General features: G+C 42.3%; 1 protein-coding gene across 2 annotated transcripts in view; it reads right to left on the bottom strand.

Annotated features, from left to right (window-relative positions):
* RUNX1T1 (RUNX1 partner transcriptional co-repressor 1) overlaps positions 1-10,606 on the bottom strand; it is a 107,671-nt gene extending 97,065 nt beyond the window's left edge. For both annotated transcript variants that reach the window (XM_065752973.1, XM_065752974.1), the window contains exon 1: positions 10,086-10,606. Coding sequence is in view for 1 of the 2 variants with exons in the window: in XM_065752974.1 (XP_065609046.1) it covers positions 10,086-10,113 (28 nt within the window). In the remaining variant the exon portion in view is untranslated. The remainder of the gene's footprint in view (positions 1-10,085) is intronic.
* Between the last annotated feature and the right edge of the window lie 8,285 nt (positions 10,607-18,891).

The raw sequence follows: 18,891 nt of genomic DNA, 5'->3' as shown, positions 1-18,891 counted from the left end.
ACAGACTTATACAATCTCTGTTAAGACTCCACCCCAATCCCTGCAAAAAGAAAATCCGATGACCGAAATAAGAAACACCTTGGCTTAAAACCTCCTCAGGCAGACAGCATCTCCCTTAGCACATTACAGCAGAGCATTTGTTTGGCGATATTCGCAAGCAGAAAGCTCCGCGTAGGCTCTCAGCACTAACACGGGGCTCCGCCAGGGTCTCACGTCGCTGGGTCAGCCGCAGCGGGGCCAGCTCAGCACGGGTTCTGCTGTTGGCAGATATCACAAGTTATTTAAGGCTACAGACATTTTGCTCCTATCGGCCGTGTTTTTTGTAATATTTACTTCTCGTACATATGTCTATAACTATGTATACGTCCCACAGAAGGTGAGGTTTAACAGGGTTAGCTTTGTTGGGGAAAAGGAGGTTTGGAGGAAAGGAAACAACTTTCATGTTTAGAAGATTTGAATCGAGTGACTGTCATAGGATGTAAACACTCTTCTGGGGAGGGAGGCTTTTTGTTATGTTTCAGGAGTGCACAGAGTTTCGGATAAAATCTGTATAAATAATCATCCCCCTGTCATTCAACTTAAATTTATGCACGTGTGCGTGCACACAGTTATGTTTGGGAATACAAACTACAAAGTAGACATGCCACAGACATCCAGACAACCTCCTGCAAGCACTGATCTCTCACAAAATCCATTCTATATTTAAATTTCAAGTTTATTGAATTTTAATTATTTTTGATCTGCAGATCGCTTTGAGGAGAATCCCCCAAGGTCAATAGCTTACAAATCCAATTGTAAAACCAAACACAAGCATCAGCAAGGCCCCTTCCCATACAGGCACCTGCCAAGGAACTGAGTTCCTGACTTTTAGATTAGAATTCAGCAGCTAAAGTTCATTCTAATATTAAAGCCAGGTAATTCTCCACATTGGCCTAAATATGAAATAAAGAAGCAAATGAAAAGCTCTCATTTATTTCTGCACATTTACTGATGTTATGTACATAGGGCTCTATAGATGTAACTGAATTGTCACCACTTCATTGAGACCCTTACCTATAAAATCAACAAGCAACTCCCCCTTTCATTACATCAGGAGAATGTTGTTTTGCTTTTAATTAAAAAGTAATATTTTTCTCCCGCCTCTGGAGATGCCTCTGATAGAAAATTTATGTTTTTACCAATGCAGCTCTTTCCAGGTTCATAAAACTCACTTGGATTAGCAGCTCAAGAGCAGCAAATATGCTTGCATAGATGTATTCAAACTTAATTTAATCATTTAACCACGGAAAAAGTCACTCCAAAAACCCCACCAAAAGACTCTTATTGAGCTTAACTATAGATCAGGTCTAGTAAGGATGAAATAAGTCAAAGAAACCTCTGCCATGCTCTGAACTTCCCTTACTTCCTGCAAGGTACTCAGAAGTAGCTGATGCTGTATCATTAGAACAGGGAAGCGGCCACTCGTCATTTTAAGATACCATCGTAGTTTATTAATGAAATCGTTTTAAATGTACCCGTTAAATCCTTTAACCAATACAATGACATTCAGCTATCCAGTGCAGTTTTTACAGTCCAAACAGATATGGTCCTAATTGCATAATGCTATTTTATCTGCAGAAGATAAAAGTGCCGATAAACAAAAATGCACATTAGGCAGGAGATTTTTCAGAATAGATTTTTTTTTTTAAATAACCCACTTGCATTAACAAAAGATTGCAATGGCTTCCAAATTATAGGGTGTTATTTTTAGTGGAAGTAGTTCAATATTCATATTGGAGCAGATGTAGCAGTTTAACAAAACAGCTCTTCAAATCCTGCACAAATTGAAAACAGGAAAACTGATTGCATTTTCTCTTATCACTTTCCTTTTCTGAATTGACACTTTTGGCCTTCGGAAAATTTACACATGGCTTTCATCTCAACAGCACCTGCTGATCAAACAGAAACCTAACATTTTCATGAAAATGGTATAAAGGACCGGTTTTCTTTTTACCATCTTAAAGGGCATCAGCAGTCCACTTGATGGCAACAATTGTTGAGTAGATGGCACACTCAGAATACATTTTATATTTTCATTACAGTTACTTTTAAAAATGAGTTAAATCACTGGTGGCTCTTTCATATCAGCTTTTTGTCTGCCTGAAATTAATTTCAATCTCTATCTCTGCCTAACACTGATGGGTTTTATTCTGCAGTCAGCTAGATTTTAAAGAACATCTGAAAGACTTCCATATTATAAGGCACGTCCTATGTTCTGCAACTGTTAGGTCTTCTTCCAATATGTGTTTGTATGTGAACATATAAATTAATATATGCAATTTGTGCATATGTATGCATGATTGTGTACTTTTCTTTATACTAAATAAAAATGTACATCTGTCATTCTGTCATATTTACCCTGTATTGAATCTCCTGACCACCATCATGGAAGCACGTTGAGAAGGCCAAAGTTAATTTATTCACATTTAATTTGTTCTTAGTTTCCCTATGCAATCCTCAGAATGGGAGATGGTCTAGCAGTCGCTTTGGAGCTTGAGCATCAAGGCTGAGTGGAGACGGCACCACTGGCGAACACACAAGCAAACACAATCAGCAGTCCTTGGGCTCTTCTTGAGAAAGGTTAAGGTATCAAGTCATGTACATAAAATATGAAACTTAAGTACCTTGTTATCCTGTCTGCTGCCAAATCTGTAAACTCTGAAGTGCAGCAGCAGGTAACAAGTACCATCTTCCCTTGTACATAATTCTAGGTGTAATTAAAGATACTCCTGAAACCTGCTACGTGTCAGCTCCTTAACTGATGGAGTCCTAACCCCTCTGAAGTGCTCTGCTGCCATCCATTACCATTCTGCTTCAGTGATAAGGTAACCTGAAGGCAGAAATGACATACAGTAATATATGTGCCACTCCAGACAGTTGGTTTGTGAATTTCAGTGTTTCATCATGCTCACTGAGGCAATCGCAAACCCGAAATGTCAATATGTTCAGTCAATGGAAGTAAAATAATGGGGCTCTATTGTCTTACCCTATCGATCTGCTGCTGTCAACAAGAATACATGCCCCCCTGGCTTTAAACAAATTTTAATTAGGCTTTTAGTTACTGCATCATAGCTATATATCTATCTGCACAAACACTTGACAAAGCAAAACAGCAGTATTTCAAACTTCTTGGATATATTTTTAAAGTAGTTGTTTAATGTTTCTTTAAGAAATATCTGCTGATGACTTCATTTGCTAAAACAATGTGCACACATACTCTTCGAGTCACTGTAATCTGGACAGAACTGAAAAGCCATCCACTATCAGCATCCAGAAGGAAAGAAGGGGTAACAATTCAATCGTCTCAGCACGGGTTGAGGGTGCCTGCATATCACCTTCCAGCACTGGGAGGAAGGTGGGCAGCAGGCAGTGCAGCCTCTGTGTGCTCACTCAGCACACACACACACATCACAGCCTATTTGCAGTGCAGCCCCATGCCCCTACAGGGCAGGGGCTGCGTGACCCAGATGAAGGGGGAGACACAGCAGGCTGAAGGGAGGTGGCAGTGTGAGCCCCAGCTCCTTTCCCCACTCTCTTCATGCTGGCAGCTGGCCCTGCTTTGCTTCTACACCTACAGGTCAAGCACATTGTCAGACACAGTACTGGGCCCATAGGGTCGCTAACGGCGGTCACCTCCATCCCCACCAGGACAACATCCCCATGATCTCCTTCAGCCTACGACCTAGCCAGAAGACGTGTCCTACCAATAGTACTGAGTCACCCAGACCTCTGCGGGTCAAGCAGCCAGCACAAGCCACAGCTCAGCCTTACCACAGCCAAAGGACCCAATGCCACACAGCACCTATCCCCTAGCTGCAGGTCACCGTAGTCCACCACAGATAGAACAATAAGCCAGAGTAGGCCCTCCACCCAGCATTTCAGATACTCAGAAAACAGGTGCTCCCATTATATTGACTGGGTTCATCAAAACTTATCGTGAGGTATTGGGAGGGGCAAAAGCAAAGCATGCAAAGCCTGGCCTGCAGCTGAGGGCAGAGCCAGTCAGCAGCATCCATGTACAAAGACCGCTGGTTGCTCAACTAACTCTGTACTTTCCAAATGTTCCTCCCTAGGAACCAGTATTTATCTGTTAAGGAAATGTGTCTAGCTCGCATGTCTGTAGAAAAGCAATGTGATGGCTGGGATGAGGACAATGACAGCACGCTGGAGTGAAACAAGCATTGTTCAGCACCGAACCCCTTCCAAAATCACTCGGCCAAGATAGCAGTTTTTCCACAAGAAAAGAAATAAAGGGAATTTGACACATAATACAAAGTGAAAAGCAGAACCTAAGTGGGGGAAGGGCGTGTGTGTGAAAATCATGTCACTGCAATGAATGTCAGATAAAAAGAGGTCTGTCACAAATCCTCCACTAATCCAATAATGCGAAAACCTCTTGGTATCACTGAGACATAGCGCAAGGTAATTTTTTTTTTTTTATTCTTCATAAACCACTCTATACACTTAGCATTAGGAGACAGCAATTCAGCAAATTTTCTTATTGTAAAACCAGGAATTTAATTTTCCATTAAAGGTAAACTGATTATTCACACATCAAATTTACTATGGACATTCCTCAGACAGTATTTTTACCTTAATGAAGGGCCGCTTTTTGCACAGCTTCCTCCAGTTGTCAGTTGTGCGACAACCATATTTAGAGGTAATCAGACAGGTCACATTACAGAAGTTAGTCAACTCATGAGAAACCTTAGCCCTCACCCTTAATGATATCCCCCAAGCATTTCCAAAGAAAAGTGACTTAAATTAATTCAGCCTGCAAGGTACCACAGAGCTTTCTCTATGTGCATGTTCTCTCAAAATATTGTGCACTAATTGTTCCTTTTGTTCTTAAGACATTGGGGATGTTTATATATATATATATATATATATATATATATAAACATATATATATATACACAATATGCAATGAGCTAATTTAGGATCCATCAGATTGTCATCTGCCAGAGCCACAATGCATGTCTTATATCTGTGCTGGTCATCCCACCAGGCAGTTTTACTACTCCAGTCACAATTCTCTAAAGAAAAACTAATCCAGGATCCTTTCTAATGTAAACAGTTTGCTGCAAAAACACTCACATTTAAAAATAAAGCAATGTGTGGTAATAAAATAAATACAATCAGACTACAAATGTGTAACAGAAGTGGCGTTCCATAAGCACAGCTGTCTCAAAGTCCAAGCTGCAGGCTAGAAATCTTAATTTCAACTGACTCTCTCTTAATCATGGGTTACCTTCCTATAAAGCGTAAAGTCCATCTGCCCCAGGCAGATAAGTTTTGAAGCATTAAAATAGATAAAAATCTAACATTTTCTTTCTTGCATTGAATATGTGAATTCTAGTGTGTTATAATGTGAGAATTCCAACATATGACCATTATGGCACAATATCTCATAGCTCAGCTTGTCATTACTTCACTTGTAATTCTTATGTTAATTATGTTCATAATTACTATAAACAGATGTGGTAGAAATTCATGTGACCTTTTACTGCAGAAGGCATTTCTCATTCTTTCCACTTTATTTTAGCAATATGATATTAAACCAGAGTAAAGTATTTCTAATGCACTCTACATACATATTTAACGTGAAACCATTTCTAGCCCGTATATTTCAGCCAAAGGATCACCTATGTGCCAGCACACTGACATGAAAATGACAGTAACTGAGAAGTCGACCCTGAAACATACCCCTGAAAGACTGTGCTTGAAGGGAACCTTTTCGGCTACACCGAGCTAAACCTACAACTGAAGCCTGGGACATAAATGGAGCAGTGTGTTTTTATGCAGCACCTTTGTTAATGCAGCAGTATCCTGCTTTACAACCACAGGTACATGACAGCCATACAGCAATTTATTTTACGCACAGCCCAACCATCACCGTCTGTACACAAAACACATTTACAATAAAATCACTATGGATTTCATTAAGAGAAAGCCTACTCGAATTTCATTTCTTTGGACCTAATCTATAATTAGTGTGGACAGACAGGTGCAAACCCTTCTCCTCTACAGATGGCTACTGGAAATGGTGCAAAATAGCTCCTTCTGTTTAAACAACACACAGATAACCTGCTCTGCTCTTATCACTTACAATTACCTCCATTATACTGAACTAATGTTTACTTTAATAAAATGCTCACTGTTCTCTAAACGATATTTGGAAACTTCCATATCAATGGCAGGAAAAAAAATGAAGATGGAAGTCAATGTCTTGCAGATGAAATTATTTTGAAGGGAAATAACAAGCCTTCTGAAGGGCAGGACATTTTGACTTCATTTTTACATCTGCTGATCATTTTCCTTTATCCACAAAACCACACAGTATTCTACTTCCTGATGTATTTATGCTACCATATATTAAGCTAATCAAGTTTATAGTAAACAAGAAGAAAATAACCACAAATTTAAAGCGGTTCTTTTAAAAGTAACATTTACTGTAAAGAAACAAGACCTTTTACATTAATACTTCAGTTTTTAAACTAACTTTTTTAGATCTTTAATGTGAAAGAAGGTGAAGAAAATGAAATCTGGAAGCCAGTATTTTAAGAATTTACTCTCAGTCCTTATGCTAAATTCAGTGTCAGTTTAAACTCTTATAAATATTCTAGGTTGCTATTAAAGGCTGTATGAAAAAGAGCAGGCTGCTACTAACTAAACGGATCCAAGGTTTTTAATTTATTCTGATTTAAAATAATTTCCTTCTGTGGTTTTTCAGCCAGACCATGAGAAATAACCTCTTCACAACACCAAGTTCACGTTTCATTTCAGTTGATAAGGCTTCTTGATCTCTGCATGACAACTTAAGTTGCTACAGAACAAAGAACAAGGTCTCCCCCCCCAGCCTAACAAATCTGAAGCTCCTGCAACAGCAACATACTAATATCCTTATTCAATTAGCTGAAGATTTAACAGTAATGGACTGTGGCAAGTGGATTTCAAAGATGAAAATGACAATTGCAAGCTCTTTCTCCCATCACCCCCAATGCAAATACTGCAGATGCCTATTTCACCCTAAGTGGCTGCGATGAGGGGCTCACAGGCTGCATGGTACCTCAATGGAGCGAGCTTCACATTCAACGCCTGTCGGCTGAAGTTCATTTCAGAGAAGTGAGAAACAGGATTTGACAGGGAAGAACGTCCTGAGCTGACTAGCCACTGGCCAGCACTCCAGGTGGAGCTGTTTTTCTCCCCTTTATTCTATAAACAATACTTCTGGCACAGAACTCCATGCGCACGCAGGCATACATAGTGTTAAGTGTACACAGATGAGACGCCGTGTGATGTTTTACTGGTCCATTATTTAGGCAAGAAATGAGTTAATGTTAAGGTGGTCAGAAATGGTAGAAGGCAATGCTTTACTTGAAAAGATTTTGGAAACTATTTAAAAGCTCAAAGCCTTTGAAGGAAAACAACTCGTGCAGCAGTTGCCAGGAAGCAGTGACCTAACGCTGCTGTCTGCATTCCATTACAAACAGAATGGTTCTTGTCTCCTCCGGCCCGCTCCCACCGGCCCGCAACATGGGGCCGACAGCTCTGCTGCGTCCCACCACCTCCCTCTCACCCAGCCTTGGCTTCAGCTCAGCATCAGCAAGCTTTGGGGTGCTGGGTCTTGGTGGGGACTGGGGTTTCCTTCACACTGTTGCATAATTTGTGTTTTCCGTGATGGAAAAGTGACGCAGGAACTGAAGGTAGCAATTCTACCCCCAGGTTCAGATATGGTAAAATTCACCTTCAGAAAGTTGTCAGTTATCAAACGCAGCGATACGTCCTCACTGAAAGCCTTGACAGAGTCTGCAGTTTATCTCACAACTAATGAAGCCTTTGCCAACTTTGTATTTCCATATACTGAACCGTTAGGAATATGCCATGCTTAGATCTTTTTCCTAGTATTATTTCTATTGATTGGGAGCCCCAGAAACATGCCTCGTGCTCAAACCAGACCATATAAACAAGACAGAAACTTTCCTAGCATTCAGCCAGGCTGAAGGAAGTGCCCTGCTCGTATTGGATTTCCTAAGGAAATCAGCCCAGAATAAACGGCATGAGGTTTTCAGACTTCCCATGGAAAAGTCAAGCATCAGCTTTAGCAGCCATCAGAAGTCAGTTTTGGTCTTCTCACCACCCAACTTCACCCAGACAGTTCGGACAAAAGCAGAGCAGGAGACCTGGACAACAGAACTCGCATCTGAAAGCGTCTCTCCTGACTTGCCTCAAACTGCACTTCACAAAGTTACTCATTTTAACTTCTCATTGCATCTGTCAGGATGCAGAAACAGAGGAAATGTGAGGCTATGAGGGCATAATTAAATAAATTATAATCACTCTTAGCCTTAACATATTGTGTTTACAAATACAGTAATTATGTTTCTAGCTACATGTCAAAAGAAAATGTTTTCCGAGTCCTTCAAAAAGCGTGCGAGACCGCTCGAAGCAGAAAATAAGTCAAAACAGATTAGCAGATCAAAAATGGGGAGGGGAAAAAAAAAATCCTGCTTTGGTCAGCAAGTCGGACCACCATCAGGGGATAAATCAATTTGCAGCAGCTGCGGACAGCCATTTAAGTCTGGGGCCTGAACAGATTAATTAGGGGAAGCGATGTTAAAAGTTAAAGGGGTCAGAATTACATTAAGCATACGTATATTTGCCGGAGCAGCCCCTCGGCTGTTACATACCGAGACTCAGAAGGCATCCGTCAGTTACACGAGGGTATGCCTACAGCCAGGCGTTTGGCACTCGGTGTACACACACAGCCGGGCACGCAGGCTGCTTTTAGAGGGTATACCCCACCGTTCTCCCCATCCCTAACACGCTACGCCCGTCACCGGCGTCATGGTTTGTCTGAGCCGTGCGGCTTCGTACCGCAACAAGGGCAAGCGAGCTCCAGCCCTGCTGCGCCAGGCAGCGCCAAACTTGGGCAGCTCCTCAGGGCAGGATCGCTACCTGGGGCTCAGCGGATCGCAGCGACGCACAAGCCATGCAGCCCGCACCCAGCAGCCTCCAAGATCCGGCTCCTCCCCGGCTTAGGAGTCCGGAGCCGCTCTGGGACCGGCGGCTGAGCGGGAAACCGAGCGGCTAAGGGGGCTGTGGGGCCGCGTGCCTTCGCCCTCCCGCACCCCGGGGAGCGGCCTCGCAGCTCCGCCGCGCTGCGGGCGATCCCAAAGCTGCGCCCAGGAGTTACTTTCAGTTTCTCTCTAACGTTTGGGGGGAGCAGAGGGCAGTGACAACACCGGTTATTTCTGGGCAAAGAATTTAACAGAATTCACGTGCTGGGGGTGCCCCAGCGACGCCCCCGTGTCCAATTTTCGCCCCGTCTCCCAACTTTGGTGCTAACAAAAGGACTCGAAGTGGCCCAAAGTGCAACGCTCGTTTGCACGGGCGGGTGCGTGGTTTCCATCCCTCAGCCTCCCGTACCGCGGTGCTTCGCTAACGTACGGAACCGATCCCTCCGGCTCAGCTCGGCGAGGTGACACGATCGCATCCTACGGCGGTTTGGGAAACGCACACCCTAACGCTGCCCTTTCGTTTCAGGGAGCGAGATACGAAACCGCAGTGCAAAGGAAGTCGATGTGCACAGCCTGAAATATTTCTCGCAAAATAGCCTGAAGTGGTGTTGCCAGTGCTACATAATCCGATGATTGTAATGGAACAACAACAAAATCCCACCAGAAATATTTCAGGCACTCCGCTTCACATTGGCTAGGTCTGGGATCTGGCAAGACGGCAGGAAAAGAAGAAAAGGAAGATAAAAACCAAAAACAACAAAACGAGTCCTACACGGAGACACAAAACCTACGCTAGGAGCTTCGTAGGGCTGCTTCCTACACAAACTGGGTGCTTTGGGTCCTGGGCTTTTGAGAGATCCGGGGCCGAGCCGGTGAGCGGGGACAGCGATGGAGGAGCTGCATGCAACCCGGGCACGGCCGCAGCCCCGGGTTAGTTCCAGCCGCGGAGCCCCAGCGGGAAGGAGAGGGGAAAATGAGAGGAGAGGGGCCCGCACCCCCGCACCGCGGCCCCGCGCCCGTACTCACACTGCAGAGGACCGGAGATTCCCACCATTCGCCACGGGCTGCGAGCTGCAAATAAAAGTTCCCGTCCTGCTCGGGGGAGCGCCGGCAGCCCAGGCTGCTGGAGGGGCGCGGGGGTGGGAGAGGGGCGAGCAGCGCGGCGCGGCTTCCCTTCCCAGTCCAGATGATCCACGTCCACAAAAGTCAAAACGAGCTGAGGAGAAACTCCAGCTGCTCTTCCCCCCTCCTCCTCCTCCTCCTTTCTCTCTCTCTCTCTCTTTTTTTTTTTTAAAGGAGGATCAGCTCGAGAGAGCCTCCTGGTTCCGAGGGAAAGGACGAGAAGCAAAAATAAAGTCTCCAAGCCGAGATAGCGAACGCCCAGCTCCTTCTCCTCGCCGCAGCCAGACGTGATGCGGAGCGCAGGGAGCGGCCGCTGTCAGTGGCGGGGGCTGCGCCTGTCCCCGTGCAGCCGACGCATCGCCGCGCTGTGCCGCGTCGCTCCGCGCTCCGTTCCGCCGCCCTCCGCTCCGCGCCCCGCTCCGCCCGGCTCCCCGCTAGCAGCCACCTCGCGAGGCAGGCAGCATACTGCCGGCAGCCGGCCCGGCCCCGCTACCCAGGTGCAGGGGGGGAGGGCTTAAAGCAGTGGGAGGTGATAGAGGTAGGAGACATCTGTGTCGTGAGGGGGTTAGTGGGGGTCAAGTAGATGTTAACAATAGGCGAGCGCGGTCCCTCTCGGGCAGCCCGCCTGCTCTTTCTTTCCCTCGCTCGCTTTTACCGGGTGGACATCTAACTTGCTCCCTAATGATGCCTCCCCGGCTTTAAGAGTCCAGACTGCCCTGCAGTAACCCAAGACAAACACTTTCCCTGGCCATCTGGAGAGCTCCTGGCTGCTCTGCCTGTGTCTCATCACTGTGTGAAGAGACAGCAGTGCTAGAAATCAAGCCACTCTCAGATCTACTCTCTAATCCCCTTCTGTTAGCTGATTTCCAGTCAGACTGTTTGCTTTCGCATTAGATAATAGCCTTAGAGAAAACAATTATCATTTTCTTTTTCCCTTTGTATTTCGTTTTTTAATAAAGTACAATATCGAGGAAGGTCTCTCTCTTTTCTTTTTTTTTTCCCTTTTTTCTTTCTCTTTTTTTTAATTTTTATTTTTTATTTTTTTAAAGAAATGTACCTCTTTCACGGCTTGCGGAACCCAGATGCAATTTCACACACTTTCCTGGAAGGGGATTCTGGATTCTTCCAAAAGCAGAAACACGATTGTGACTGTAGTGGAAATTAATTACTATCAGCTACAATTAATAGAAGTGTGCCACCATTTGCTCTGCGCTTCATTCCCTAATCGTTTCAGGAGGCATCCATACATTTTCCGATTCATCAGTCATTCCTTTCCACGTTTCTCAGAGGATGTCATTGTCACTGATGCAACCTACAGTGAAGCAGTACTTCTGCTGTCACGTTGACACTACACAAAGAAGGCACCTCCACGAAGAAAAAAAAAAAATTGACTTCATATAGTGAGGAAAAAACTGCATTTTTGTCAGGTTTCAGATGATTGGAGCTCTCAGAACTGCCTGGGCATTTAGCTTGGGGCTTTTTTTTTTCTTAATGGCAAATGTTAACTAAAAGCACTAGTATACAGCAGAACTTCTCATCAGCCAGCATTGTTTATCACTGTATGCACACATGCATGCACACACACTGTGGGCCTGCTCTCACAAACTTGCAAGTGCCTGATTTTAGGCACTTAAATAGATGTATTGAATGTAAAGGGGGCTTTACATGTGCTTACAACAGGCACATACACATTCCTGGAAAGGATGTTCATGAGCGTCATTTATCCGCCTCTGTGCCAGGCTTTGAAAATTTGGTTGGTTTTGAAAATATGTTTAAAATATGCCATAGGATCTGATTAAATCTACCTCTCTTACAGATATTTAGGTACGCAGATCAGCGTAGCATAATAAGAGGTCAAGTTTACCTTGAAGTGAATTCAGCTCAACAGAACAATTACATCAGGACATGTTTTGTTCTACAGTGATTTCAATTTACAAAACTGGTGGGAAGCCACAAGCCGGGCATTGATTTCTAATTTAAAAGCTATCTGGTTTACAGAGGTCCATTTTGAGGCCAAAGTTATTGGCCAGTTTTTAAAAAGCATTTTAAAAAATAATCTAAGAATAGCAAATTTCCAGTACTTCCTTTGTCTGCTGCAGACCCAGAGACTTTGTTTGAGTCTGAAAAGCTGTGTGTCATGATAGTTTCATCCACGCTGTTGTATGGGGAGCTGAAAAATGAGTAGGAATTGTCAGAGGGCACAGAGTATGTTGCGCTGAAGTGCAGATGACCAGAAGCTGAGTTTGAATTCTGAGCTTAAAGCAACAACAACAAAAAACCCTAAAAACCAGAGCAGTTACCTTTGGCTTGTACCTTTAGTTTGAAAGATCAGGTATTATCTTACAAAACAGGGAAGGAGCATCATTTAGGAACGATGGGAAGCTATGAGCCATTAAACATCCACTTACAAATTGAATCAAGTTAACATCTCCCATTTTCTGTAAGGAGAATAGTACAGAAGTCACCTTTCAGAACGCCTGCTCTGCCTCCCAGAGTGGTAGATGTGGACCTACATGCAGTGAATGTGCTTCCCCCTGTCACACAGGGAGAATGCACCGATGTGATTCCTAGGTCACAAAAGATCGTAACCACCAAATGTTGTCTTTATATTCCCTAGCTGATGAGTGAAGCCAGGCTTTTTGCATGCTTCTCTTATGCACACATTTTTCTTCTCTCTATTTCCTGGAGAAAGTAGGTATGTTTTAGTGCAAAAGGAAAAATAAACATGTTCTTTGAAAGATGAATTCATGTTTCAGGAAGAAAAAAGACGCAGGCTCAGAGCAGACCTCACAAATACTCGGTAACTTTACACCCCACAGATTTTTCCTGCAGACTGTAGCTGCCATGTCTGATTTGACATGTGAAGGATTTACACCGTGTATCGCTGTGTGATATGGTGTGAGAGAAAGGCTGGTGGAAGCAGAGTTGCACATGGGAGTCAGAAATATCCTGCAATGCTGTCCAAAACTGACTGTATTTTGATTGTATATAGACAGATCAAATGTTCTGAGCTGAAATGTGGCTTGCTTTTTGCTGTAAATAATTATATTACGGGCAGTCATCTGTACTGACATTCTTGGAACAGAATTTCTATATCAACTCACCTCAGCACCGTTTAAAAATAGATGCAAGTATGTCCCTCCTAATTGTCACTGCCTCACAGCTCCAGGTGTCAAACACTGTCACATGTCCCCATCCAGAACCTGCTCTAACAGTTCTCTGCTCAAAGTCTACAGGCTTGAAATCTGTGCCTGTTGTGTGGTGATGTCTTTCCATTGAGATGGCTTCCATCACTGAAAACCTCTCTGTATCCTGTGGGAAGCATGCGAGGATCTCCCTGTTGGTTTGGGCTGAGGCTGGGCCGGGCCTTGGCACTGTGACTGCCGCAGTGCTCATTTTGCCAGCATTCATTTTGACTGAGGCACAGTAAATGTTCATATAAAGCTGAACAGGTAAGCTGGATATTTGATAGCTTTAACTTATGAACTTATCCATGTTTTCCCAATTTTCCCCGTAGTTTACAAGTGTTTTTTATATGTTAGTGTGGGCCGCACTTCGTTTCCATCCCCTCCTGGTTGCACACCCTTTGCAGGTGGCGCGCTCTGAAGGCGGCTGCTGCACACTGTGTGCCAATGGTACACATACTCTGTCTGCAAAATCCATCATCACATGTGGGCTGAACGCAGGCTAAATCCCACCTGGACCCTGTGCATCAGTACAAGTGCTTGATCAGGGGAGCAGAAAGCATGCTGCAGCAGGACAGATCTCCACCTTCAGTATGCAGAGCATGTCCACTAGGTGATGTACATGCTGCAAGAGCTGGCATATCACCTGCTCGTAGTCTCCCTTCTTGCTATTGTTTACCTTCTGCTTTGGTTGGGATGAAATTGTGTTAAGTTCCCTCCAAATGGAAAGAAAGAGGTTATCTACCTTCAGGATGTTACAGGCTTCACTGATGCACATTTTGACATCTTCTCCTCATCCAATGTGATAGGTTTTAGCCTCTAGCTTCATGTATATTTATTTGGGGAATGCCTTAATTAAATTCTGTGCTAAGGGCACTATTGCATTCCTCTTTGCCTTCCTTGGCATTGTCAGGACTCCAAAAAACCCTTTACTGTCACAGCATCCTGATGCACTTTGCACATCTGTATGTGCACTGTGACACAAGAAGGCAAGCTGCGTTGTTTGAGGAAAGTTCACGCAGACAAAAAGTACCTATTTTTTCAGGTCATTTGCTGGAATGCCAGCTTTGTCACAGCTGTCACTCATTTTCAGTGAAATATGGCTTCTTATTGAAAACACAAATCTTTTCAAAAGGACAAATTCTACCAGTTAAATATAGCAACATCCACCAAAAAGAGAGAGGAAAAGTGTTTTGAAAACTTTATTTTTCTCAGAAGCAAAAAGCTTGTCTTGCCCTAATCTGCTGTATATGATTTATTTATATGAATAAATATAAGTTAAATATTTATTACATTAATATTTAATATTAAATTTATTTTAAAATAAAATAATGTTTATTTTTAGCACTGAAATCTGTTCTGTTTTTCTCTTTACTGGAATCAAAAGGAGTAATCCAGGCTGAGACCTTCAGCAAACTCAAAAAGCTCCAAACTAGAAAGAATAAATTTGGTTTTCACCTGTGTCAAAGAGCAGGAAACGTCTTGCTGCTGGGGTTCCAGGAAGCAATAAGAGCTGCATCAAGTGCCCTCCTGGCACAGGGCTCCCGGCCTTGCCAGTGCTGCTGCCCCATGCACACCCCCTGACTTCCCACCTGCTGGGCTACCACCTGCAATAAACAGTCACCGTCTGTTAGCAGCCAGGAGTAAAACAAGCAGCCACCAAGCTGTTTACCTAAAGAGAAAGCCCCCCAAAGCAGAGCGGCAAACAGGGCTGTTTGTGCCCGTGGGGCAGGGCAGGGAGCTCCAAAAGCCAACATCAACGTGGTCTAAAGTAGCAGACCCAAGATGCGTGAACTTGTCCAGTTTTTCCCTTTTTTGCGTACGCAGCCCCTTGCTGTTACATCCTGTAAATAGTCCAGTGGCATTTGGTGTGTGAAAGGGGAACAACATGGCTCTCTTATCTTTTCCACTGACATTTTGACAGTGCATTATGCCACTTACACATGAGCTCAGTTGGGAATGTAGCTGTTTCCCTGCTGGCTGCAGCTGACTACACACTGGCAGTGCTGAGGATGGGACCTGTCTCACGCAGGTCTCATGACATGAGGTGTAGTCCTCTTTTGGGATAGCAGATCTCCCATGTCTCTGGCTGTAAATAAAACCATAGTGGTCGAGCCGGGAACACTATTAATATCGTGGCCTCGGCATGATGTAAGTGAAACCGCTCCCCCACAACTGTTGTTGATATTTGCATGAAACCAAACAAAACAAATATATGTTTTAAAATCTACATCTGGAAAACTATTTCTATTATGGTGATTACTTTAACCTGGAAAACTCCTTCACAGAAACACATAAATACTCTAGGAGTAGCTTAGAGACTTTGGCATTCTAGTTTGCTTTACATTATATTTACAATTATGTACATAGGTACATACCTTGATTATTTGTATGCCTACAGTCGAGCTTAGACTTTGCCTTGCCTTTGTGTAGTCCTTACGTGATTACTTTATAACTCACAAGATAATAATTTAAAAATCAAGATTTAATAGGGTGCAGTGTGCCACTTAGGCTGCAAAACATTTATTAACATAAAGTGGAAATTTTATTAAAACACAGTAACAAGTATCATGACAAACAAAAATCGTACTTCAAAGTTTCAGGGTGCTGCGGAAAAAAACCTCAGCTAGATAATTGAGTCTGTTACTACTTTGCTTGTTGGACTCTATTTAAAGCCTGGTGTATTTTTAGAAAGAAACCAATGAAATCTAGTTTGCTCAGGAATACTTATTTGCAGATCAATAGCAACTTAAAATGTTGTCTCGTATGCACATCATTATGGGGAAGATGCTTTGATACATCAGTCACTTATTACTTCTGCTCTCAGACAAATAGAAAAAGTAGCAGTACTAAAAAAAAAAGAAAAGAAAAAACAATGCCTTACAGAAGACAGAAGATCTTTCTTTTTAAAAAACTTTCAACGACTGAAGTTAAGAGGATGTTGGAAGTAAATAAATCATAACACAGAAACTTTCAGATAAGCCAAAGCAGTGTTTGAAATACACTTTTTATTGGACAAAAAGGAGCAGCATAACACTCATGACAATATAAAAATTTACATTTTAAAGGGAAAGTAACAGAAATACAGGCCATGGATGAAGCAGCCTAAGGAAGCCCATGCTGTATGGTTAAAAAAAATGAAGAGCTATATTCAGCCACCTTTAGTTGAACAGGGTGGCAACCAGTTCTGGTGTGTTCTCCGTCAATTCATTGGAACTTTCCTTGAAGTAAGGTTCTATTGCATGTGTCAAAATCTCACACAAAGTGCCATAATAATTTATTGCTGGTCTCCAGAAACAACCTGATTCTGTCTCCCTGAAGTGACTGACGTTTGGCCACTTATTTCCAGGGAAAGGATCAGAACTAGAACTCTTAATAGTCTTTACTGCTAAAAATACTCTTTTTCAAATAACATATTTTTAGCTGAAGTATCTTTCTTTCTTGAACAATCACTCGCATTTAATCATGGACAAAACGTAAACATAATAATACATCTGGTAGTTACATCATATACCCCAGATACCATCTAAGCCAAATTTAGAAGGCCTTTTTAAAAAAGCTCAAATAAACTACCTTTAGTCTACAAATTTGTTTGCTTTATGTATATATAAGACTTTTCAATATTGAATAGCTCACTGTGAGAAGACAGATACATTTGTGGTTGCTAACAGAAGTATGATCATTCTTCTGCCACTGAATATTCTTTCAAACTTTGAGTTTACAAGCAATAGATCTAATGTTGCTTTTTCTATTTCTCTTCTTAACTAAACAGTTTTGCATTAAGATTCCCAGTCTTGATGGGAATTGCAATTTTGAAGACACAATACACATCTCCCTGTGATCTCCCATTATCTTACTTTATCCATAGTCTTCTAGTGAAACTTACTACACATCAGCAAATTGCAGATTTTGGTGAATTGTAGACTTCAGTGACTTCTAGAGAAGTCAGTATCTCAGATTCCTGGCACTTTTGTGAAATTAAGTCCTTCAAATTTCCAGTTTCAAAACTGGAGATTTCTTTTTATTAAGTTTAGCATTCTTGAACAAGTTTATCTCCTTATTTGGATCATTTTCACTCAATATTTTGAAGTTTAGTAGGAGCCAATGAAGAAAAAGCTGTTAAGAGTCCAATACTCTTTCCCATTTATCAGTATCAGAGGAAGGGAAGGAAGAGAGGAAGGGAGGGAGGGAAGGAAGGAAGAAATATTGTGCAGGAAGTGAGGCAGAATTCATTAGGGTGAATATTTCTCCACACAAATGTAGTAAGGCATACAGGGATGCACACTCACAGGAACTTCATCTGGCCTTTACCTTTATTACAAAATAGATATTGCAGTCACCAGTAAGAAGAAATTGACAGGTAAGCGGCTGAAATATAAAGAATCTAGTATTGGCAAGTTCTGTTTTCCTTGTTTTGATTTTACCAAGAATGTGCCTGAAATTTCCACTTTCTTTCAGTGGCAGAGAGTCAGGCTCCAAAAAATTGATTTTTTTTTACAGTGTGGCATAGGTGATATTAAGCAATATGAAAGGGATTCCCAAGGTGTCCATTGAAACTGATGGAAAAATAAATCCTTACTTGGCTTCTTTTTGTATTTGCTTATTTTGTTGGTTGGTTTAAATATTATATATATCTTTATTTATTTATTAGTTTGTTTGTTTGTTGCAACAGCAACAAGAGAACCAAAATGTCTAGGGTTACAATAAACAATCAAAATCTCAGTTGGATGGAGATATGTCGTACACCAAATCAACATGTGCTTTGGCCATTAAGGCAAGGAACATTTTCTGGTGATTTCTTCTCCCTGATTCTGTGCCTACAAGCAAATCTTTCAAACAGGTTTTGTACAGCATGCATAGTAAGATAACTTTGTTGAAATCTGTTAAATTCAGGAAAAAGTCGTTTAACCTAACTGAATATGTTTCATTTGTGCCAAGTATTGCCTGAAGTTGTGCTTCCCACAGGCGAAAATAAATGTTTGTAGGTAAATGTGATACTTTTGTTCACTTCTTTGGTGTCAATTGTGAAAATACCATAGATGTGGACTTCATATGTCCATTCATGTCAGCAAGCAGATATTATTAATAATCAAATGGTAAGCCAGTATCTTCCAAGATGTTGGTAAACAATTCTACAAGAGCTACTCCATCAATGACAATGTTGAAATGATGGCACCTTTCAGAAAATATGTTTTCAGTAGCCAGTTTTGCATCCTAGAGAGCTCTGACTGATTCCAAAGGAGTTTGCATATGTCTTAGAGGGATAATATAATTATAATTGTAATTTGTTGAGTGTTAGAGAAACATTGCAAATTTAGGATTAACACAAGTTTCAAGGGTGATTAAAGCTGTTGGACAGAAACAGAGGAAAATACAAGCGAGCTGTGGCAGTCAGGGTATGTGACTGGCAGAGAAAAATTGAGACAGGAAAAATACTAAGGCTATATTTGAAGTAATGCCACATAAAATGTATCAGAATTAGCACAGCTCATCAGCATGATAAAATTTGAAGCAAATTCATACTT

The sequence above is a fragment of the Cyrtonyx montezumae genome, unplaced genomic scaffold (assembly GCF_038088225.1).
Source record: "Cyrtonyx montezumae isolate F1298 unplaced genomic scaffold, pur_monq_1.0 scaffold_8, whole genome shotgun sequence".
Taxonomy (NCBI): Eukaryota; Metazoa; Chordata; class Aves; order Galliformes; family Odontophoridae; genus Cyrtonyx; species Cyrtonyx montezumae.
Note: the sequence above shows the minus strand (reverse complement) of the source record. Positions and strands in the feature narration are given on the sequence as shown.